The sequence below is a fragment of the Ranitomeya variabilis genome, chromosome 6 (genome assembly GCF_051348905.1).
Source record: "Ranitomeya variabilis isolate aRanVar5 chromosome 6, aRanVar5.hap1, whole genome shotgun sequence".
Lineage (NCBI taxonomy): Eukaryota > Metazoa > Chordata > Amphibia > Anura > Dendrobatidae > Ranitomeya > Ranitomeya variabilis.
In genome coordinates, this window is record NC_135237.1 from 471,188,292 (window position 1) to 471,212,689 (window position 24,398).

The following is a 24,398-nucleotide window of genomic DNA, read 5'->3' on the forward strand; positions in this document are numbered from 1 at the left end:
CGCCCAAACAGTGGTTTACCCCCACATATGGGGTACCAGCACACTCACAACAAACTGGGCAACAAATATTGGGGCCCAATTTCTCCTGTTACCCTTGTGAAAATAAAAAATTGCTTGCTAAAACATCTTTTTTGAGGAAAGAAAAATGATTTTTTATTTTCACGGCTCTGCGTTGTAAACTTCTGTGAAGCACTTGGGGGTTGAACGTGCTCATCACACATCTAGATAAGTTCCTTTGGGGGTCTAGTTTCCAAAATGGGGTCACTTGTGGGGGGTTTCTACTGTTTAGGCACATCAGGGGCTCTGCAAATGCAATGTGACGCCCGCAGACCATTCCATCAAAGTCTGCATTTCAAATGTCACTACTTCCCTTCCGAGCCCTGACGTGTGCCCAAACAGTGGTTTACCCCCACATATGGGGTATCAGCGTACTCACAACAAACTGGGCAACAAATTTTGGGGTCCAATTTCTCCGGTTACCCTTGTCAAAATAAAAAATTGCTTGCTAAAACATCTTTTTTGAGGAAAGAAAAATGATTTTTTATTTTCACGGCTCTGCGTTGTAAACTTCTGTGAAGCACTTGGGGGTTGAACGTGCTCACCACACATCTAGATAAGTTCCTTGGGGGTCTAGTTTCCAAAATGGGGTCACTTGTGGGGGGTTTCTACTGTTTAGGCATATCAGGGGCTCTGCAAACGTAACATGATGCCCGCAGACCATTCCATCAAAGTCTGCATTCCAAAACGTCACTACTTCCCTTCCGAGCCCCGGCATGTGCCCAAACAGTGGTTTACCCCCACATATGGGGTATCAGCGTACTCAGGAGAAACTGGACAACAACTTTTGGGGTCCAATTTCTCCTGTTACCCTTGCAAAAATAAAAAATTCTGGGCTAAAAAAATATTTTTGAGGAAAGGAAACACATTTATTATTTTCACGGCTCTGCGTTATAAACTTCTGTGAAGCACTTGTGGGTTCAAAGTGCTCACCACACATCTAGATAAGTTCCCTTGGGGGTCTAGTTTCCAAAATGGAGTCACTTGTGGGGAGTTCCTACTGTTTAGGCACATCAGGGGCTCTGCAAACGCAACCTGACGCCCGCAGAGCATTCCATCAAAGTCTGCATTTCAAAACGTCACTACTTCCCTTCCGAACCCCGACGTGTGCCAAAACAGTGGTTTACCCCCACATATGGGGTATCAGTGTACTCAGGAGAAACTGGACAACAACTTTTGGGGTCCAATTTCTCCTGTTACATTTGGGAAAATAAAAAATTGTGGGCTAAAAAATCATTTTTGAGAAAAGAAAAATTATTTTTTATTTTCATGACTCTGCGTTATAAACTTCTGTGAAGCACTTGGGGGTTCAAAGTGCTCACCACACATCTAGATTAGTATCTGGGGAGGTCTAGTTTCCAAAATGGGGTCACTTGTGCGGGAGCTCCAATGTTTAGGCACACAGGGGCTCTCCAAACGCGACATGGTGTCCGCTAATGATTGGAGCTAATTTTCCATTCAAAAAGCCAAATGGCGTGCCTTCCCTTCCGAGCCCTGCCGTGCGCCCAAACAGTGGTTTACCCCCACATATGGGGTATCATCGTACTCAGGACAAACTGGACAACAACATTTGGGGTCCAATTTCTCCTATTACCCTTGGGAAAATTAAAAAATTCTGGGCTAAAATTCATTTTTGAGGAAAGAAAAATAAATTTTTATTTTCAAGGCTCTGCGTTATAAACTTCTGTGAAGCACCTGGGGGTTATAAGTGCTCACTATGCTTCTAGATAAGTTCCTTGGGGGGGTCTAGTTTCCAAAATGGGGTCACTTGTAGGGGAGCTCCAATGTTTAGGCACACAGGGGCTCTCCAAACGCGACATGGTGTCCGCTAACGATTGGAGCTAATTTTCCATTCAAACAGTCAAATGGCACGCCTCCCCTTCCGAGCCTTGCCGTGCGCCCAAACAGTGGTTTACCCCCACATATGAAGTATCAGCGTACTCAGGACAAATTGGACAACAAAGTTCGTGGTCCAGTTTCTCCTTTTACCCTTGGGAAAATAAAAAATTTTCGCTAAAAGATCATTTTTGTGACTAAAAAGTTAAATGTTCATTTTTTACTTCCATGTTGCTTCTGCTGCTGTGAAACACCTGAAGGGTTACTAAACTTCTTGAATGTGGTTTTGAGCACCTTGAGGGGTGCAGTTTTTAGAATGGTGTCACTTTTGGGTATTTTCAGCCATATAGAACCCTCAAACTGACTTCAAATGTGAGGTGGTCCCTAAAAAAAATGGTTTTGTAAATTTTGTTGTAAAAATGAGAAATCACTGGTCAAATTTTAACCCTTATAACTTCCTAGCAAAAAAAAAATTTGTTTCCAAAATTGTGCTGATGTAAAGTAGACATGTGGGAAATGTTATTTATTAACTATTTTGTGTCACATAACTCTCTGGTTTAACAGAATAAAAATTCAAAATGTGAAAATTGCGAAATGTTCTAAATTTTTGCCAAATTTCCGTTTTTTTCACAAATAAACTCAGAAATTATCGACCTAAATTTACCACTAACATGAAGCCCAATATGTCACGAAAAAACAATCTCAGAATCGCTAGGATCCGTTGAAGCGTTCCCGAGTTATTACCTCATAAAGGGACACTGGTCAGAATTGCAAAAAACGGCAAGGTCATTAAGGCCAAAATAGGCTGGGTCATGAAGGGGTTAAAAGCATTAATTCCAACTTATACTGAATCGCTGTAACACTATATACAGTATCACTCTGCTCAGCTCGTCCTGCTCCATAGCTCGGTGCCCCCATATGGAAGCACATGGCGACAGGTTTGCTTCTAGCATGTTTGTCTTCAAATAAGTAAAGGTAAGGTGAAAACCAACTTTCATGTTTAAGTACTGTAATTTGGCTATTATATTTCTCTCCACTACACTGATTTTTTTTTTCACGTTAAAAGATGATTTGTTACCAGATTTGAATATTTAAAGTTTTCTTTCTCAACATCCTAAATAGATAAAATTGCAAAACACTTTTAAAAATAAGCAACTTTGCAGCTTATTTGTTAATAATCCCTTCTGTTCTCAACAATGGAAGGATTTTTCATTTTATTGTTTAGTGCTTGTTGCTTATTTTGTCCTTCCTTGCAGATTTGTAACTTGAACCATCAAAGCCTTTTTTCCAATCTGCAGCATGTCAGTTCTTTCAATGTTTTTCACCCATTTAAATTAATTGGAAAAATCTCACTTAAAAAACGTGCGTATCTGAGGCCCCCTACACAAGTCCCGATGATATGGTTATAAGGCCCTTCTCAGCCTAAAAATACCAGCCTGGAGCTGCGCCAGAAGTAGCGCATCACACAAGGTGCTCAAATTCTGGCACGTTACCTTGGTTTTTCCCGATTGCCCTGGTGCTTTGGCAATCGGGGTAATGGTAGTTGGGGGTTGATGTCAGCTGTGAGTTGTCCAAAAGCACAGCTGACCTCAAACCCTGATGTTGGTAATGGAGAGGTATCTATCAGACACCCCATTACTAAGGCAGTAGTTAAAAGAAGAAAAAAACAAACAAAAGTACTTTGTTTGGAAAAAAAAAAAAAAAACACTCCCCAACACTTTCCCTGGTTCATCAATCCATTAAAAAAAATATAAATGTATATATACATATATATACAGTACAGAGGAAAAGTTTGGACACACCTTCTCATTTAAAGATTTTTCTATATTTTCATGACTATGAAAATTGCACATTCACACTGAAGGCATCAAAACTATGAACTATGAATTCACACATGTGGAATTATATACTTAACAAACAAGTGTGAAACAACTGAAATTATGTCTTACATTCTAGGTTCTTCAAAGTAGCCACCTTTTGCTTTGATGACTGCTTTGCACACTCTTGGCATTCTCTTGATGAGCTTCTAGAGGTAGTCATCGGGAATGGTCTTCCAACAATCTTGAAGGAGTTCCCAGAGATGCTTAGCACTTGTTGGCCCTTTTGCCTTCACTCTGCGGTCCAGCTCACCCCAAACCATCTCGATTGGGTTCAGGTCTGGTGACTATAGAAGGCCAGATCATCTGGCGTAGCACCCCATCACTTTCCATCTTGGTCAATTAGCCCTTACACAGCCTGGAGGTGTGTTTGGGGTCATTGTCCTGTTGAAAAATAAATGATGGCCCAACTAAACGCAAACCGGATGGAATAGCATGCCGCTGCAAGATGCTGTGGTAGCCATGCTGGTTCAGTATGTCTTCAATTTTGAATAAATCACCAACAGTGTCACCAGCAAAGCACCCCCACACCATCACACCTCCTCCTCCATGCTTCACGGTGGGAACCAGGCATGTAGAGTCCATCCGTTCACCTTTTCTGCGTCGCACAAAGACACAGTGGTTGGAACCAAAGATCTCAAATTTGGACTCATCAGACCAAAGCACAGATTTCCACTGGTCTAATGTCCATTCCTTGCGTTCTTTAGCCCAAACAAGTCTCTTCTGCTTGTTGCCTGTCCTTAGCAGTGGTTTCCTAGCAGCTATTTTACCATGAAGGCCTGCTGCACAAAGTCTCCTCATAACAGTTGTTGTAGACATGTGTCTGCTGCTAGAACTCTGTGTGGCATTGACCTGGTCTCTAATCTGAGCTGCTGTTAACCTGCAATTTCTGATGCTGGTGACTTGGATAAACTTATCCTCAGAAGCAGAGGTGACTCTTGGTCTTCCTTTCCTGGGGCGGTCCTCATGTGAGCCAGTTTCTTTGTAGCGCTTGATGGTTTTTGCCACTGCGCTTGGGGACACTTTCAAAGTTTTCCCAATTTTTCGAACTGACTGACCTTCATTTCTTTAAGTAATGATGGCCACTCGTTGTTCTTTACTTAGCTGCTTTTTTTTCTTGCCATAATACAAATTCTAACAGTCTATTCAGTAGGAGTATCAGCTGTGTATCCACCAGACTCCTGCACAACACAACTGATGGTCCCAACCCCATTTATAAGGCAAAAAATCCCACTTATTAAACCTGACAGGGCACACCTGTGAAGTGAAAACCATTTCCGGTGACTACCTCTTGAAGCTCATCAAGAGAATGCCAAGAGTGTGCAAAGCAGTCATCAAAGCAAAAGGTGGCTACTTTGAAGAACCTAGAATATAAGACATAATTTCAGTTGTTTCACACTGTTTTGTTAAGTATATAATTCCACATGTGTTAATTCACAGTTTTGATGCCTTCAGTGTGAATTTACAATTTTCATAGTCACGAAAATACAGAACAATCTTTAAATGAGGTGTGTCCAAACTTTTGCTCCGTACTGTGTGTATATGTATGTATATATATATATATATATATATATATATATATATATATATATATATATATATATATATATATATATATATATATTATATATATCCCACACAGGTCCAACGTCTTCCACAAATGATAACCTGAGAAACATGAAAAGAAAAAGAAAAATAACAAACTGTCCCTCGTTCACCAATTTATTATAAAAAACATTCCCATACAGATCAGACGTAGTCCAGTGCTTCCCATGACGATCCCCGAATCTGTCGTTCAAAGCCTTTGGAGCTTTGTTCTGAGGCTCCATAGACTTTATCAGCAGCCACTCCAGGCTCACGTGTGGAGCACCATAGATTATAATGGGTACGTGTTGTGAATTCTGCTCTTGGGCTCCCTCCGGTGGTTATAAGTGGTAGCGCTGCTGTCTTTGGATCGCAGCATTCTTCAGGTGTTTCCATTTTGTGCAATTCTGACTGGGCTATTTAGTCTGGCTTGACCCTTTGGTCAGTGCCAGTTGTTCATTGTTTCTGGAGGATTCACATCCCTTCCTGGTCTCTCCTGCTTGCTGTTCATTTCAACAAAGATAAGTTCTGCTTGTTTTTGCAGCCCACATGTTGTGGGCCTTATTGTTCAGTGCATTTCATGTTTTTTCTTGTCCAGCTTAATCTGTGTAAGGATTTATGCAGCCAAGCTGGAATCTCTGGAGAGGCAGATATACCCTCCATGTCTTTAGTTAGATGTGGAGTTTTTTGTATTTTCTGTGGTTGATATTTTCTAGTATTTTAATACTGACCGCATAGTACTCTGTCCTATCCTTCCTATCTAGCTAGATTGGCCTCCTTTGCTAAATCCTGTTTTCAGTCTGTGTATGTTTTTTACTCTCCTCTCACAGTCAATATTTGTGGGGGGCTGTCTATCCTTTGGGGATTTTCTCTGAGGCAAGATAGTTTTCCCTTTTCTAACTATAGGGTTAATTAGTCCTCCGGCTGTGTCGAGGTGTCTAGGATTGGTAGGTACATTCCACAGCTACTTCTAGTTGCGGTGTTAAGTTCAGGGTCTGCGGTCAGTACAGGTACCACCTTCTCCAGAGTACGTCTCATGCTGCTCCTAGGCCACCAGATCATAACAGGTACGTGTGGTATCTGTGAAAATAACGGTTGCCACACGTACCTGAAACATGGACATGTGAAGGAGATCTTTGGTTGCTGGGTTTCGCTCCTATTGAGCTACTCTTTTCAGGTCCTTCCACAAGATTTCTATAGGATTAAGGTCAGGACTTTGACTTGGCCATTGCAAAACATTAACTTTATTTTTGTTTATCCCTACTTTGTAGAACGGCAAGTACTTTTTGGTTGACTTGACACTATTACTCTTTGTATTCTGTTGATGGATGTTCTGATTGTTTTTTTAGTATAATTCAGAATTCATTGTTCCATAAATGATGACAAGCCATCCTGCCCAAATGCAGCAAGACAAGCCCAAACCATGATATTACCACCACCATTCTCACAGATATGAGTCTTTTTTTGTAATGCAATGTTTTTCTTTCCCCAAACATATCTCATTTTTGTCTCATTTATCAACAAAACATCGTTCCAATGGTCTCCTCGCTTATCCAGCTGGTCTTTAGTAACCTTCAAATGGGCATCAATATTATTTTTGGAGAACAATAGCTTTTCCCTTGCAATGCTACCATTCACATTGTTGTTCAGTTTCCTCCTGATGGTGGACTCATGGACATTAGCTAATAAAGGAGAGGCCTTTGGTTACTGAGGCCTCTTTCACATATCTGTGTCTCCAGTACATGTGGTGACCGTTTTCACACGTACCTGACACATGTAGACCCATTCAAAAAGAATGTGTCTGTGCACATGTCAGTGTGTTTCCATGGACCGTGTGTCCGTGTGCCCCCCCATGTAGACATGCCAGTTTTTTCCCATCAGCACGGGCCGCAAAACGTCCCACACGCATGCACATGGAAAACACACATGGATGTCATCGGTGTGACACGCATCGGCAGGTGGGGGCTTTTGGGACTATTACTCCCATCAACCTATACCTGCTGCCGCTAATAACAGTGACCTCACCCGCCGCCTGCGATATAGCGAAATAAATGAATGAAAAACCCAGCGTGGGTTCCCCCCTATTTTTGATAACAAGCGAGGCAAAACATACAGCTGCAACCCTCAGCAGTCAGCTTCAGCAAGGCTAGTTATCAAGAATAGAAGGGTCCCCACGTTGTTTTTTTTAATTATTTAACTAATTTTAAAAAACAGCGTGGGGTCCCCCCCCATTTTTGACAGCCAGCTTTGCTAAAACAGACAGCTGGGTACTCGTTTTCTCAGGCTGGTAAGGGGCCATTGATATAGGCCCCCCAGCCTAAAAACAGCAGCCCACAGCTGCCTGGAAAAGGCGCATCTATTAGATGCGCCAATTCTGGTGCTTTGCCCAGCTCTTCCCACTTGCCCTGTAGTGGTGGCAAGTGGGGTTCATACTTCTGGGGTTGATGTCACCTTTGTATTGTCAGGTGACATCAAGCCCATGGCTTAGTAATGTCTATAATACACCCATCCATAACTAATCCTATAGTTATATTATAACTAAACACACAGCCAGAATAAAGCCCTTTATTAGAAATAAAACAAAACACACTTTTCCTTTTTTATTTAAAAATAACAAACACAGTTATACTCACTTAACGCCTAATTCCACCGAAGCCCTTGATCTCCTGTAATAAAACAAAAATAAAAAAACAATAATATCCCTCACCTGTCCGATGTTCTGTCCCATGTCGTAATCCATGTCTGGGGATAATTAGTTTTCAACCTGGACAGTGCCAAGATGCGACCGTCAAGGCTGAGAACCACTGGTGAATGAGCTGCTGCGAGCCCAGCGTCAGTGACGTGTGAAACCAGCCTTAGAAGGTACATTGGGTTCCTTTGTGACCTTGTGGACTATTAGGGTATGTTTCCACTGTCAGGACGGCCGGCGGTATCGCCGCAGCGGCGAAGCCGCTCGGCGCTAAGCCCCGCCCCCTTTCTGGGACGCGATCGTGTCGGATGTGTTAACTTTTCACATCCGGGATGATCGCTCTCTCCCATAGGGCCCTGTGATATGCCTTGCGGGGACGCTGCGTCCCCGCAAGGTGTACGGACATGCTGCGATCTGAAAAGACGCGCAGCATGTCCGGAGTCGCAGGGCCGCCGCGTGCGGGTTTCCACGCATAGTGGAGAAGGGATTTCATAAAATCCCCTCCACTATGCTGGAACATCTGGACGCTGCTTGTTTGACGCTGCAGCTCTGCGCAGCGTCAAACAAGCAGCGTTTCCTGACCGTGGAAACATACCCTTATGCACCTTGCTTTTGGAGTGGTTTTGTTGATTGACCACTCCTGGGTAATAATGGTCTTGAATTTTCTCCATGTGTAAACAATGGCTCTGATCCAGAAAAGTGTTTACATCAGAAAACTGGAGTAAACCACTTTGAAAAGTTGCAAAATATTTGAGCAACATAGAGCTGTGCAAACAGTTTGGTACTTTTGGGGTTTTCACACCAGATTCAGCAGCTCCGCCAAAATGTGCTTACCCGAGTAGGAGGCATGACAGGTCATGGTGAAATTCATCAATAAATTTTACCCCAGAAACGTTACTTCACTCCATGACTGAAGTAGCAAGACACAAGGAGGTGCACGCAGCTCTGAAGGGGTGCCGAATTAATTAACTGGTGTGCGCCTCTTAACAAATTGGGCGCATCCTACTCCAAAACGCCCCTTCACTAAGATTGGTGGAGTACATGGTCTTGAGAGATGGTATTGTAACCTTTTCCAGCCTTATGAGTTTCACCAAATTTTCTTCTGAGGTTTGCAGATATCTCATTAGTTCTTATCATGATGAACTTTCACAAACTTGTTTTGTGAAGAGCAGACCTTTGATAGATCCATGTTCTTAAAAAAACCCAAAACAGGTCGCCCACTCACAGCTGATTGTCGTCCCATTGATTGAAAACACCAGAATTCAATTTCATCTTCAAATTATCTGTTAATCCAAAAGGTTCACATAATTTTGCTACTCACAGACCTGTGATATTTGATAATATTTCGCTTTAATTGTCTATTCTGAAGGTTTCACAAACTTTCAAACACTAGTGATAATGCCTTCTACTATTTCCTATACAATGGACATTTCATTGCTGCTTATAAAGATTTGTTGTTACTGTGATGCATCCGTTTAGGAGGATTCTCATAGACACAGGAGAGCCATCAGTACCAGAATATATCAACACTCTGAAGCAAGTCCTGCAGGACTCCAGCACTGCCATCCAAGAAATCCTCGTCACTCACTGGCACCTCGACCACTCCGGGGGCATAACGGACATACGCAGAGATATCACGAATGGTAGGCTGTCATCCTGTAATGTTAGATCTGGAAGGTTTTATTACTGATGACACTAATACACACGCATTGTCGCTTAGGGAAGATTTGTGGAAATAATGTAAAAGTCTTAAAGGGATTGTCCAGGCATATAGTATTCATGGCCTATTTCTAGTCCAGATCATCAATATTCTGTTGGTAGAGATCCGATACCCGGCACCCCCATGGTTAGCTGTTATTAGCACTAGCAGTGGCTGGCAGAAACACTGAACAGTGCAACTTTTTTTTAAACTGATTTTCTGGGACTTTGCTTTTTTTTGTATGAGGCTTATAGACATTATATATATATATATATATATATATATATATATATATATATATATATATATATATATATATATATATATATATATATATATATATATATATATATATATATATATATATATATATATATAATTTTTTTTTTTTTTTCTGGTGAGTCCATATCTCTTTGTAGAGTTTATAGCTAACAGACGAGCGCACAGCTGCGTTTTTGGTTAACTATTTAGTGGTTTTATATTAAAAAACTAATTATTCTTTAAAACTATTGCACCTTCCTAATATCCTTTATGTAATAACTCAAGAGTTCTGCATGCTGTCAGTGGGTGGAAACATTTGTGATTATATTCAGAAACTGCAAGCAATGCTAAAAAAAGGTGTTGTACGTCTGTATATGTGCATCCCTTGTGAAGACACTGACGGTGAGCAGAGAAAGTGAATATAGTCAAGGATTCCCATACAAGGTATACAGGTGTTTCTCACAAAATTAGAATATCATCAAAATGTAATTTTTCAATACAAAAAGTGAAACTCATATATAGAGTCATTACAGAGTGATCTATTTCAAGTGTTTATTTCTGTTAATGTTGATGATTATGGCTTACAGCCAATGAAAACTCAAAGGTCATTATCTCAGTAAATTAGAATAATTAACAAAAAACACCTGCAAAAGCTTCCTAAGCATTTAAAAAGGTCCCTTAGTCTGTTTCAGTAGGCTCCACAATCATGGGGAAGACTGCTGACAGATGTCCAGAAGGCAGTCATTGACACACTCCACAAGGAGGGTAAGCCACAAAAGGTCATTGCTAAAGAAGCTGGCTGTTCACAGAGTGCTGTATCCAAGCATATTAATGGAAAGTTGAGTGGAAGGAAAAAGTGTGGTAGAAAAAGGTGCACAAGCAACTGAGATAACCGCAGCCTTGAAAGGATTGTTAAGAAAAAGCCATTCAAAAATTTGGGGGAGATTCACAAGGAGTGGACTGCGGCTGGAGTCATTGCTTCAAGAGCCACCACACACAGATGTATCCAGGACATGGGCTACAAGTGTCACATTCCTTGTGTCAAGCCACTCGTGACCAATAGACAACGCCAGAAGAGTCTTACCTGGGCCAAGGAGAAAAAGAACTGGACTGTTACTCAGTGGTCCAAGGTGTTGTTTAAAGATGAAAGTAAATTTTGCATTTCACTTGGAAGTCAAGATCCCAGAGTCTGGAGGAGGAGTGGGGAGGCCACAATCCAAGCTGCTGGAGGTCTAGTGTGAAGTCTCCACAATCAGTGATGGTTTGGGGAGCCATGTCATCTGCTGGTGTAGGTCCACTGTGTTTTATCAAGACCAAAATCAGCGCAGCCGTCTGCAAGGAAATTTTAGAGCACTCCATGCTTCCCTCTGCTGACAAGCTTATTGGAGATGGAAATTTCATTCCCCAGCAGGACTTGGCACCTGTCCACACTGCCAAAAGTACCAGTACCTGGTTTATAAGCAACAGTATCACTGTGCTTGATTGGCAGCAAACTCGCCTGACCTTAACCCCATAGAGAATCTATGGGGTATTGTCAAGAGGAAGATGAGACACCAGATCCAACAATGCAGACAAGCTGAATGCTGCTATCAAAGCAACCTGGGCTTCCATAACCTTTCAGCAGTGCCACAGGCTGATCGCCTCCATGCCACGCTGCATTGATGCAGTAATTGATGCAAAAGGAGCCCCGACCAAGTATTGAGTGCATTTACTGAACATACATTTCAGTAGGCCAACATTTCAGATGTTAAATTCATTTTTCAAGCTGGTGTTAAAAAGTATTATAATTTACTGAGATAATGACTTTTGGGTTTCCATTAGCTGTAAGCCATAATCATCAACATTAACAGAAATAAACACTTGAAATAGATCAGTCTGTAATGACTATGTAATATGAGTTTCACTTTTTGTATTGAAGAACTGAAATAAATCAACTTTTTGCTAATCTAATTGTGTGAGAGTCACCTTTATGTATATAAGATTTATTATAAGATGGATAAGTTTTATTTATAGAAAATTATAACGTTTCTGAACACTTTCAAAACATTAGATTATCTTCCTTGCTGCAGATTCAGACTTCAGCGTCAGTAAACTTCCTCGCATCCCATATCAAGAAGAGGTCATCGGGGTAGGAGAGCAAAAGTACAAATATCTGAAAGATGGAGATGTGATAAGAACAGAGGGAGCGACCCTGAAGTAAGTACACCCACCAACCACACAAACTGAAACCTCAGGAAGCAGATCACGTCACACATAGATCACAAACCATTGCTGTCTGCTGGAGCAACAGGGAAAACGTGCTTGGCTAGATATGGAAGCAAGGAGACTGCTAGACATTTCTAAAAATAAAAATCTTCATATTCTTATCTTAATATATACTTCCCTTGTAACGTCTTCACATCCTGTTCCGTCCAGATCCCAGAATTCCAAGCGGCAGAAGTTCACCGACCTCCATATTGGAACACCCAAGTGATGGGTGTCTCAATATGGAAACTTCTGGTGGTATCAGCCTCTTGCGCGATACCACCAGAGGAGCACCGTCACATCACACACACACACACACACACACACACACACACACACACACACACACACACACACACACACACACTATACGCCGTATGCACCACACACACACACTATATGCCGTATGCACCACACACACACACTGTATACGCCATATGCACCACACACACTGTATACGCCATATGCACCACACACACACACTATACGCCGTATGCTCCACACACACACACTGTATACGCCGTATGCACCACACACACACTGTATACGCCGTACCCAATCTCCTGCGCGGTACCACCAGCGGAAACACCGTTGTGATCATGTCGCCGCCGGGATCAGCCAAATGATTCACTGACCACTGCCATCTGTGTACAGGAGGAGCGCATGCGCAGTTTTAATGTGGTCACCGCTATCTGTCTGTACAAAGATGGCGGCGGTCTGATGTACTGCGTCTGCACGAATTCCACGAAAGTGCAGTGAATCATTCAGCTGATCCCAGCAGCAGATGCGCGACGTGTCTGCAGGCAGATGAAGGGGTTTTCCCACGGACGAAAGTTCATTTTAAAAATTGCTTGTGTCTGACTGTGTACGAGAGCACATGGGGTGAACAAAGAAGTGATGACATGAGAGGAGAAGACAGCAGATGGGGGAGAGAGAAAGCGCACAGGGGGAGACAGCTCAAACGGGACAGCACGTGAGGGGAGAACAGAGCACAGGAAGGAGAGAGACAGCAGACAAGGCGGATAGCACATGGGGCAGACAGGTCAAAGAACAGAGCACAGACGGGAGAAGTCAGCACATGGGGAAAGAGAGAGTGGATAGGTGGGTGGAGAGATTCTCAACGCTGCAAAGCCTGCCCCCATCGTGACATTACCGCCCTCCCGATGCGATAGCACCAGGCCTCCATCTAGTCTGTATTATAAATATCATAATTGTGGAAGCAGCATGACTGTAGCCTTAGCAGATCAGATGCGTCTTTGGCTACTAATGAGCTTCTGTGCTAGGATATATTGGCTGTTATCAAGGAAAGGGTTGAATAGCATAACGCTATATATATAATATATATATATATATATATATATATATATATATATATATATATATATATATATATATATATATATATATATATATATATATATGTAGAAAAATAGCGCTTGGAAAAATAGTCTGTGGATGGTATACCGATGTCCTGAGTTGCATAATCTGGAGGGCCCTACACAACTCTCTCATCACATGAACGGCTTTCCTTGGTCCATCAAAATCTCCTTTGGAAGGCCAGTCCAGGAAAAGATATGGACCAGTTCTCAGGATTTACTTCTGGTGGAGGAATTTCTTAGGGGTACCGCCTCTGGGCACCTTGTCAGACCTGTTTTCCCTGGGTCCCCTCTTCCACGAGAATTCTCATTTTATGGCATGGCTACTGAAGCCCCAGCCTTGTAGACCGCTGGTTTCTCCTACCAGGTTTCCAAACTATGATAAAAACGAGGTAACCTTCTTCCTCCCACATATACTGTCCAAGTTGGAAGGCTGTTTTTTTTTAGTGGTGCTAGACCAATCCGGTCACACCGCTATTTTTTTTTCTCTTCCCTCTCTCCTGATCTTCCTACAGTCAGGCCTAGACTCTGGTCTATCTCTCTGCTCCTTAAGGGGTAAGGCATCCACCCTTTATATCCTCTTCCAGAAGAACTTGGCCCTCGTTCCCAAGTCAGGACATCCTACAAGGAGTTGCTCACTCCCACCATATCAGCCCTCCTGGGCCCACTGATTCTCTTTTGTGGTCTTGTCCGTTCTTCAGATTTTGCCCTTTGAACCCAGGGAGAATCCTTGCCTTCCTGGAAGGTTTTGTTCCTTGTAGCGATCATCACCCTCAGGCATGTCTCCAGTCTTGATGCTCTTCCTATTATTCGTCTTTTCCTGTGCCTTCGAGTATAAGGGAGTCCTACGTCCTGTTACATCCTTCCTTCCTAAGGTGGTTTCTCCCTTTCCCTTAATGAGTACTTTGTACTTCCTCCCATCATTTGGAGTGGTCTCTTCTCAGTCTGAATCTTGTCATAGCTGCGTCTGCACGTTTCCAGGACAGGATCCTTCCGATGTTCGGATTCTCTTTTCACGATTTCTGAAAGAGGTCTTTCTGCTTCAAAGACTTCCATCTCCCGGTGCATTCGTTCTCCCATCATGGAAGTGTACCGAGTGAAGAAAAGACCAATGCCGCTCATGATCACTGCTCATCACACATGGCAGTGGGAGCTTTATGGGCTATTTGTCATAGGGGCTGCTTCCTGGTCTTTGGTCCATACTAGTGATGAGCGAGTATACTCGTTACTCGAGATTTCCCGAGCACGCTCGGGTGTCCTCCGAGTATTTGTAAGTACTCGGAGATTCAGTTTTCTGCGCCGCAGCTGAATGATTTACATCTGTTAGCCAGCATAAGTACATGTGGGGATTCCCTAGCAACCAGGCAACCCCCACATGTACTTATGCTGGCTAACAGATGTAAATCATTCAGCTGCGGCAAGAAAAACTAAATCTCCGAGCACTAAAAAATACTCAGAGGACCCCCGAGCGTGCTCGAGAAATCTCGAGTAAAGAGTATACTCGCTCATCACTAGTCTATACCCTTTCCAAGTTCTACATGGTTCTCCACTATGCTTTGGTGAACACCAGCCTGGACAGAATGGTCCTACGCGCAGCAGTTGATCTGCCTTAGATTCTGGAGTAGCTGTTTCTTCCCTCCCTTTGGGACTGCTTTAGGATATCCCATGGTTTCCTTTGTCCCCAATAGAAAAAAGAGATTTTTATGGCAAGGACCCCAAATCTTCTTTTTCTGACAAACAGCTCCTTGCATAGAATATAACATACTTACTCCTTGCAGTCACCACTAGAGGGAGCTTAGGAGCTTACTGCATACTGTCTATGCATTGAACGCAATAAGCTCCCTCTGGTGGTAGCTACTGGTAGTTATTTTAAATTTACTTGTATACAAGGGGTTGGGAGCTTTTTAGCAGGAAAACTGAGCACACACTGCTATAAAGATATTTAGGAAATTAGCACAGTACACAATTTTGAACCTAAAATTGACAAAGTTGAATGCTGAGTGTAGATTCACTTTGACCTGAATAATCTATATATATAATTGTCTAAGGGGTACTTCCGTCTGTTTTGTCTGTAACTTCCGTCTGTCTGTCTGTCGCAGAAATCCCGGGTCGCTGATTGGTTGTGGCCGGCTGGCTAAGACCCATCAGCGACAGGCACAGTCTGGCAGCGAATTGGCCCCTCCCTACTCCCCTCCAGTCAGTGCCCCCTCCCTACTCCCCCCCAGCCAGCGGCCACATAGGGTTGTAGCAGTCCGTTAAACGGACTGCGTTACACCGCGGCATAACGCATTGTAACGCAGTCCGTTAACGCTGATATTAACCCTGTAAGTGTGACCAACTGTTTACTATTGATGCTGCCTATGCAGCATCAATAGTAAAAACATATAATGTTAAAAATAATAATAATAATAATAATAATTTTAAAAAATCATTATATTCTCACCTCCCGCTCCTCGTGACGCTCCGGTCCCAAGAATGAATTGCGGCAATGACCGGAGATGACGTAGCGGTCTCGCGAGACCGCTACATCATCACGTGTTATTGCCGCAAAGCATCACTGGGAGAGGAGCATCGCTAATGGCCTGGGCTGGATCCGGGGGCCGACGGAAGGTGAGTATATAACTATTTTTTATTTTAATTTTTTTTTAAGAGGAATATGGTGCCCACATTGCTATATACTACGTGGGCTGTGCTATATACTACGTGGGCTGTGCTATATACTACGTGGGCTGTGCTATATACTACGTGGGCTGTGCTATATACTACGTGGGCTGTGCTATATACTACGTGGGCTGTGCTATATACTACGTGGGCTGTGCTATATACTACGTGGGCTGTGCTATATACTACGTGGCTGTGCTATATACTGCTTGGGCTGTGTTATATACTGCGTGGCTGTGCAATATACTGCGTGGGCTGTGTTATATACTACGTGGGCTGTGTTATATACTACGTGGGCTGTTATACTACGTGGGCTGTGCTATATACTACGTGGGCTGTGCTATATACTACGTGGGCTGTGTTATATACTGCGTGGGCTGTGTTATATACTGCGTGGGCTGTGTTATATACTGCGTGGGCTGTGTTATATACTGCGTGGGCTGTCTTATATACTGCGTGGGCTGTCCTATATACTGCGTGAGCTGTGCTATATACTACTTGGCTGTGCAATATACTACGTGACTGTGCTATATACTACATGGCTGTGCAATATACTACGTGGCTGTGCAATATACTAAGTGGAAATCTTCATAAATAAACTACATACATATTCTAGAATACCCGATGCGTTAGAATCGGTCCACCATCTAGTGTACAGTAATTAGCTACACATACAATTATTTAGCTCGTTTATCGTGATTGAAGGATAATGATCATTGAGCGGGAGCAGTATTCAGTATATCACCTGTTGTCTTGCTCATAGGAGAGTGGTTATGGCTTTGTGTAAAGCCATGTCTTTCCCCACTGCAGTAAACTTACATGATGAGAAGAATATAGAGCCAGGTAATATTGAACATTTTTACGTCACGTTTGGAAACACGTGAGATGCGTCCAAGTTCAGTGCTCTGATCTGTAATCCTTGCTCCACTATATATGTATATAGATATATATATATCTTCACTTTCACCCTGAAAACCATCTCTCGGCACTTCTGCTCTGGAAGATCCCAATGTAATCCTGTAAGCTTCATCTGTATATTGGCACCAACAAAGGCCGTTCACTCTTCCACAAATACTAATGCTTCCATTATGTGTTGTGTTCAGGGTCCTGTTCACACCCGGACATACAGACGATCACATGGCTCTGGTTTTATTGGAAGAAAATGCCATTTTCTCTGGGGACTGCATACTTGGAGAAGGAACAGCTGTGTTTGAGGACTTGTATGACTATATGAAGTCTTTGGAAAAGCTGCTTGATGTGAAGGCTGACAAAATTTACCCAGGTTAGTACATTAGTGTGTGACTTGTCAACCGTGGGTCTGTAACTTCTCTGTGTGTCCCAGGAAGTCGGCTAAATCTCCTAACAATCTTCAGTCTGTCTGTAAGGCTGGCATCCTGCAGATCGGCTGAACTCTCATCTGGCAGACAGGTCCTTGGGGGCCAAATAGTTTAGTGCATCCTCACCAATTACTTGTCTATTCATGTATCCCTGCCTACCTTTCCCCTGATTGATAGCAGGGGCTTTACAGGAGTCAGAGAAGGAGGAAATACAATTAGGTGGGAAGGTGCAATGAACTGTTTGGCCACGCCAAGGGGGCACCGAGCGCCTGCTGTGCTGAGAGACTCCGTCTAATGGGTAGAGGGAAATAACTTGCTGCCAGACACCTCTAGCAATGGGACATATTCTATGGAAACCATCAGGCATGTTAATATCCTAATTATTCTTTACCCCTACGTCTGTCGCAGTGGTCGTGATGCTTCCACATACATGAGCTGTTTAGTTATAACCACCAGTGGGTTGGTTGAATTGTCTCTAATGTGTATGGACACCTTATAGTCGATCTTCCAGTGACATACGGTATTACAACATATTCCTTATGACTGCTGCAGTCAATCACTGGCCTCAGCGGTTTATGGCACAAGACTGCTGAGGCAAATGATTGATTGCAGCTTTTTCATTAATTTGAAAACCTCCTTTATGACAACTGACTGCAGATGGAGCCTCCTTCCTCTGCTCCGTGTGTTTTTTAGGACGCAAAGATCACAAAGTCCCTAAGCTGTTCACCAACCCAAAGTGGAGCAATTTGGTCAAAATTTATCTGACGCTTACTTTTAGCAGTAATTTCTAGATTTCGTGGTCAAGGATTTATATTTTGTTTTATCAAATGAAAGTTCATTAGTTTTTTACTAGACTCTCAACCACTGTCCCAAGTGCTGACATTTTGTTGTTGCTACATATTCCTACATACTCAATATAAAAAAAAAGTACCCATATAAAGAAACAGATTCGGGGCAAAAAACTCAGATAATATATATAACAAGGAGAGGGTAATGAAAAAACCCACAGAGCATATACCCTATATAAATAGAAAACACTACTAATTACAAGCTGCAGAAATCAGTAGCTATCAAACAAGTGATTGAAACACCAGTCCTAAAGTACTGCAGTATTTAGAGGGTTAAACAGGAGAGACTTGGAAGCAAGTAATACACTCACATGTGTGAAACTCTGCTTTTTGTAGTGTCCCTGCCGCCCCAACGCATGTTTTCGTTAGAACTTCATCAGGAAGCGTGTCTCGCATCTCCTGATTAAGTTCTAACGAAACGTGCGTTGGGGCGGCAGGCACACTACAACAAGCAGAGTTTCACACATGTGAGTGTATTACTTGTTTCCAAGTCTCTCCTGTTTAGTTTACTAGGGAAATCTAAACCCTCTAAATACTTCAGTACTTTAGGGCGTGTGTTTGAATCACTTGTTTCTACTTATGTCTGCTGCCTGTATTTGCTAGTGTTTTCCCTTCAACAATGCTCAGCAGCCTCTATGTTACCTATCTATTTGTTTTACCTATTTCAATAAAAATCTATTTTAAGCGTAAATACTCTGGTTTTTTCACTACCCTCTCCTTGTTGCGATTTATATTCCTACATACTGTATACTCTCCATACTGTGTGTACATACACATTTGTAAGATTAGCAGGCAGGTTGAGAATGTTAAGTTGTATATATAGGAAAATTAATCTTTATTTAAATCATTAATTATATTTTCCATTCACTTGCTGGGTGTCTGCTTATTCCATTTCCTCTGCTTATACCCTCTGGAGGTTTTTAAAAGTGTTTTGCGAGAATGTAATAAAATGGCCCCTGTTACCAAGTTCAAACTGCAGCCCATCCTAGTCATGTGTCAGAATGGGCTGCAGTCTGAAGAAACACTGCTCGCAGACCTGTGTCTCAACTGACAGAAGAGCTGAATTGTAAGCACACATGCAGTGAACTCCGGGAGTATGGATGTGACAAGCAAAGAAATAAATCTTCTCCTTGGCTGACAAGGAGCACAAAGGATTTTTTTTCTCCATCCTCAATCCTCCGTGTGCAGTCAGCCAAGAAGAAGAAGATTTATTTCTTCTCCTGTCACAGCTTTTTTCCGGCAGCTAACTGGTTCATGTGTTTACAGTTCAGCTCCTCTGTCAGCTGAGACTGCGGTCTCAGTAGCTGTGTTTGACTACTGCAACCCATCCTGACATGCAAAAAGTACAGGCTGCTGTTTGAATTACATAACGGGATTAATTTATCACATCCTTGGAAAACCCCTATAATTGCATCCATCGTTTCTTGCTCGGTTTCTTCAATGAGATATTACCAGAGATCATTTATACCTTTTATTTTTTTACCTACAGGTCATGGCCCAGTTATTGAAGATGCAAGAGCTAAAATTCAGGAGTATATTTTGCATAGACAAGCTCGGGAACAGCAAATTCTTCAAACAATACAAGAGAATTCTGGGAAATCTCTGACTGCCATGGAACTAGTTAAAATTGTGTACAAGGTAAGTGACTCTGCCAATGCTAATTCCTGGAGCTTCTCCTTTGCAAAGCTGGTGAAGGTTCAGGTGACTGCTACAGTGGCCGTTCTCGGCTCGCTTCTCACACACCGTGATGGAATAGCTTGGGTGATATTTAGTATCGGCCGACGGTCGGGGAAGCTGACAATTATTGGTCAGGAAAGCTGTAGATTGCACATGTTCGGACTGCCGATCTCATTGTTCTGAAGATAAGCCACCGACCACCATTTCAGATGGTGGAACACTCAGCAGAATGAGCGCTCCTGTGTATGGGAGAGTCGGCTGAGATGACTGTCGTCCAAACGATTGTATCTTTTGGTCAACAACATATCCAGTATTGCCTGCTTAAGTCTTACAGGGAACAAAAAGGGTTAATCTCCTGCTGATCAGTGCCATTTTTGGCCAGCTTGCTGACTGAAGCCAGCTTTTGTTCTGCTGCAGACAGGGCACAGCATGGAGGTTTTATTTTTGCTGTAGCTAGTTGTATTAAGGCGCATTTACACTGGCTGATAACTTGTCCGACTAAAGGTAACGATCTTCCTTCACGAGAATTATAATGGGCTAAGTGTACAAAATTCCTTGTTCAGCATGCGTGAACTCATTTAGCTGGGCGACAAAATTCTCGTTCATCATTTGAAGATTGTGTAATGTACATGGTGATGGCTCGTTCAATGATAACCAATAAGGAGGAGTGGAACGATCGCTGTTCAACCATGTCATTCATGATTCTCATCCTGTATAACACTTGGGTGACATTACTTGCTGTTCATGAGTTACTATCGCATTAGTCATCGCTTAAACCATTATCTGCTCGTGTGAATGAACCCTTACACAGGACAGCGAGGAGAAGGGACAGTGGTGAGCGACTAGGAAGATTTTTTTTTTCCCTATATTTTTACATTATAATATAAGACAAAATCATGTCAAAGAACAGGAAATTATTTAAGGGAATCAGTCATTGGGTTTTGCTACCTCATCTGAGAGCAGAGTGATTTAGGCAAAGAGAGCACGAATCCAAAGATGTATCACTTAGATTACTGGGTGAAACCTTTCTGACACAATCAGCGTTTTTAGATTTAGCATGAAGCAGAGCTGAGGAAGCTGACCCCGCCCACACCAGGCTCTGTACATACAATGTCCATAGACAGTGAGGAGCCTATCACAGGAGGGGGCGTGTCAAAGCTGCTGTATCCAGTAATGATAAGCTCCTGGTGCTAAAACAATCATTGCAAGCTAACAAAACCACAGAGCTTGGTAAGAGAGGCATCACTGAAATCTGTGTTCTAACCCATACAGCATGCTGTCTTCAGATTACATAGCAAAAACCTGTTGACAGATTCCCTTTAAGGGAGGAATTGTTGGGATTATTTTGTTGCTTGTGCATTCTCTGTGTTTAGTGTGCCCCTAATCTCATATGTATGGACAACTTTAAACTTCCACAAGATTCCCTGGACTTCTGCTGCTTGTGAGTGCCCTGAGGAAGTTGCCATTAGAGAAGCCTTTCTGGCCACAAATTGCAAATATGACCTCTGTGTGGGGCTGGAGCCTGCCGTTGTCTCTCCTAACCAGGCTTTCTGGATATGCTGCAGCTGTGTGTAGGAAGATCTGTGGCAATCAGTGTAGTGAGAATACACAACTCTCGGATACCATGGGAAAACTGCAGTGTGATTTCACAGAAAGTTTTTTTAACATCTCAGTACAACCACTAGGGGGCCCAATTTGCAGAGAGTTGTTGAGAAATGTTTCCAAGGATAATGAAAGAACTGCAGTTTGCATTGAAAAATAATATTTTTTACTAAATGGACTAGTTTTTCTGAATTTTAATAGTGTAGTACTCCGGCAATATGTTTTCTTATGGTACATATAAAAGAATAATGTAGCATCTCTCTCTAATGTATGCCATGTGTATAAATGTTTTAGTCATTTCTGACCATGGTGATTCCTTCTTTTTTTTATGTACAGTGGGTACGGAAAGTTTTCAGACCCCTTTAAATTTCTCACTCTGTCTCATTGCAGCCATTTGGTAAATTCAAAAAAAGTTATTTTTTTCTCATTAATGTACACTCTGCACCCCATTGTGACTAAAAAACAAACAGAAATGTAGTAATGTTTTCAAATTTATTAAAAATGAAAAACTGACATATCACATGGTCATAAGAATTCAGACCCTTTGCTCAGTATTGAGTAGAAGCACCTTTTGAGCTATTCTATATAGAATTAATTTCTCTTGATGTCTCTGGCTTTGCAGTGGTAAGAGTCTCATCACATTACACTTGCTCTAAATCCTATCTAATAGTAGCAGTGATAGCTCAGTGACATAGAACAGCTGTCCTCTACTCACAAAGCACAGTCTTAGTGAATCATATGTAATGCAGGTTCAGTCTTTTTCCTCTGCCTTGTGCTTGTGATAGGTTTTAACCTGTCAGCTCTTACAAGCAGGAGACAACAAGATAGGCTTAAGCTACAAAACATAGGATACACTGGAATTTCAGCACACAGATAGTGTAAGCAGAGACAGTGTGAGTCTGGCAAAGTGTTCTACAGCTAATTGTTGAAGACACTTACGGTATGTACTATACAACTGATCTCTTATCTAAAGTAGGAGGAACGGCATACAAAGGAAGGCAGAGGGCAGAGTCTGACAAGGAAGGTAGAGATCTGAGCTGCCAGGAGAGATTTTATAGGTGATGAATTAATCCTGTAGATAACAGGAAGTCAGAGACTGACTTCCTGTCCACACATGAGAGCATGTACTGGTCTGGTTGTCTGACGAGAAATCACATGTCACAGGTCTCTATAATGAACGGGTTCATAGTGCATGAATGCAATTAATCTGGTATGCAGAAAATTACAGTTATAGAATATTGCTGATGATTTACCATTGTATGTGTAAAACAGTGTGTTAAAGTGCCACTTTAGCAATTAAGATATTTTGTTTTTTAAAGCAGGTTCTATACAAGATGGATATGTTTTGTGAGAGTTGTATTTTGTATTGGGCCTTTAAAATATGTTTTTAAAATATTGTTGTTCCTACAGGATATCCCGGAGTATTTGCATGAAGCTGCAGAAGTCAACCTAACTCATCATTTACACAAACTAAAGAAAGATGGAAAAATAAGTAGGTTTTATAATCTCAAGTCTTATCTTTGATGTGATTGCTCAGACTGCTAAATGTTCAAAGTTGTAGTTTTCTTGTGGATTCCGCTGCCTGTGCTACAATCATATCACCTCCAACTTTCACATGCTCCATTTATCATTCAGTCGCGGGAACAGTATGTGTTTGGTCCCCTGCAGGGTTTGGCTTAGATCAATAATAACATTTTGTCCATCAGAAAATATACTAACATTTTATTCAGAACATAGAACTTTTCCTATTTAAAGTCTCTTTTGCCTTTTGTAAAACCATTGCATCAATGTCATCACATCAATCGGTAATGGTCTGACAGCCGGCATCCTCACTGATGAGCTGTTATTACTTCTAACTCCGTGGCTGGGTACTGTATATCAGCTTCCATTGAAGAGAATACGAGCTGAGCTGCAGAACCCCACAGTATGTAAGGAGCTGAGCTGCAGGACCCCGCAGTATGTAAGGAGCTGGGCTGCAGGACCCCGCAGTATGTAAGGAGCTGGGCTGCAGGACCCCGCAGTATGTAAGGAGCTGGGCAGGAGAACCCCCCAGTATGTAAGGAGCTGAGCTACAGAACCCCACAGTATGTAAGGAACTGAGCTGGAGAACTCCACAGTATGTAAGGAGCTGGGGTGCAGGACCCCGCAGTATGTAAGGAGCTGAGCTACAGAACCCCGCAGTATGTAAGGAGCTGAGCTGGAGAACCCCCAGTATGTAAGGAGCTGAGCTACAGAACCCCACAGTATGTAAGGAACTGAGCTGGAGAACTCCACAGTATGTAAGGAGCTGGGGTGCAGGACCCCGCAGTATGTAAGGAGCTGAGCTACAGAACCCCGCAGTATGTAAGGAGCTGGGCAGGAGAACCCCCCAGTATGTAAGGAGCTGAGCTACAGAACCCCGCAGTATGTAAGGAGCTGAGCTGGAGAACTCCGCAGTATGTAAGGAACTGAGCTGGAGAACTCCACAGTATGTAAGGAGCTGGGGTGCAGGACCCCGCAGTATGTAAGGAGCTGGGCTGGAGAACCCCACAGTATGTAAGGAGCTGGGCTGCAGGACCCCGCAGTATGTAAGGAGCTGAGCTGGAGAACCCCGCAGTATGTAAGGAGCTGGGCTGCAGGACCCCACAGTATGTAAGGAGCTGGGCTGCAG

At 42.5% G+C, this 24,398-nt stretch overlaps 1 protein-coding gene across 1 annotated transcript in view; it reads left to right on the forward strand.

The window, feature by feature from the left end:
• The window catches only part of LACTB2 (lactamase beta 2), a 30,511-nt gene that overhangs the window by 3,647 nt on the left and 2,466 nt on the right, over positions 1–24,398 (forward strand). Inside the window, exons 2-6 of the mRNA XM_077270621.1 lie at positions 9,523–9,686; positions 12,073–12,199; positions 17,388–17,566; positions 19,959–20,107; positions 23,159–23,240. Coding sequence (XP_077126736.1) covers positions 9,523–9,686; positions 12,073–12,199; positions 17,388–17,566; positions 19,959–20,107; positions 23,159–23,240 — 701 coding nt within the window. The remainder of the gene's footprint in view (positions 1–9,522; positions 9,687–12,072; positions 12,200–17,387; positions 17,567–19,958; positions 20,108–23,158; positions 23,241–24,398) is intronic.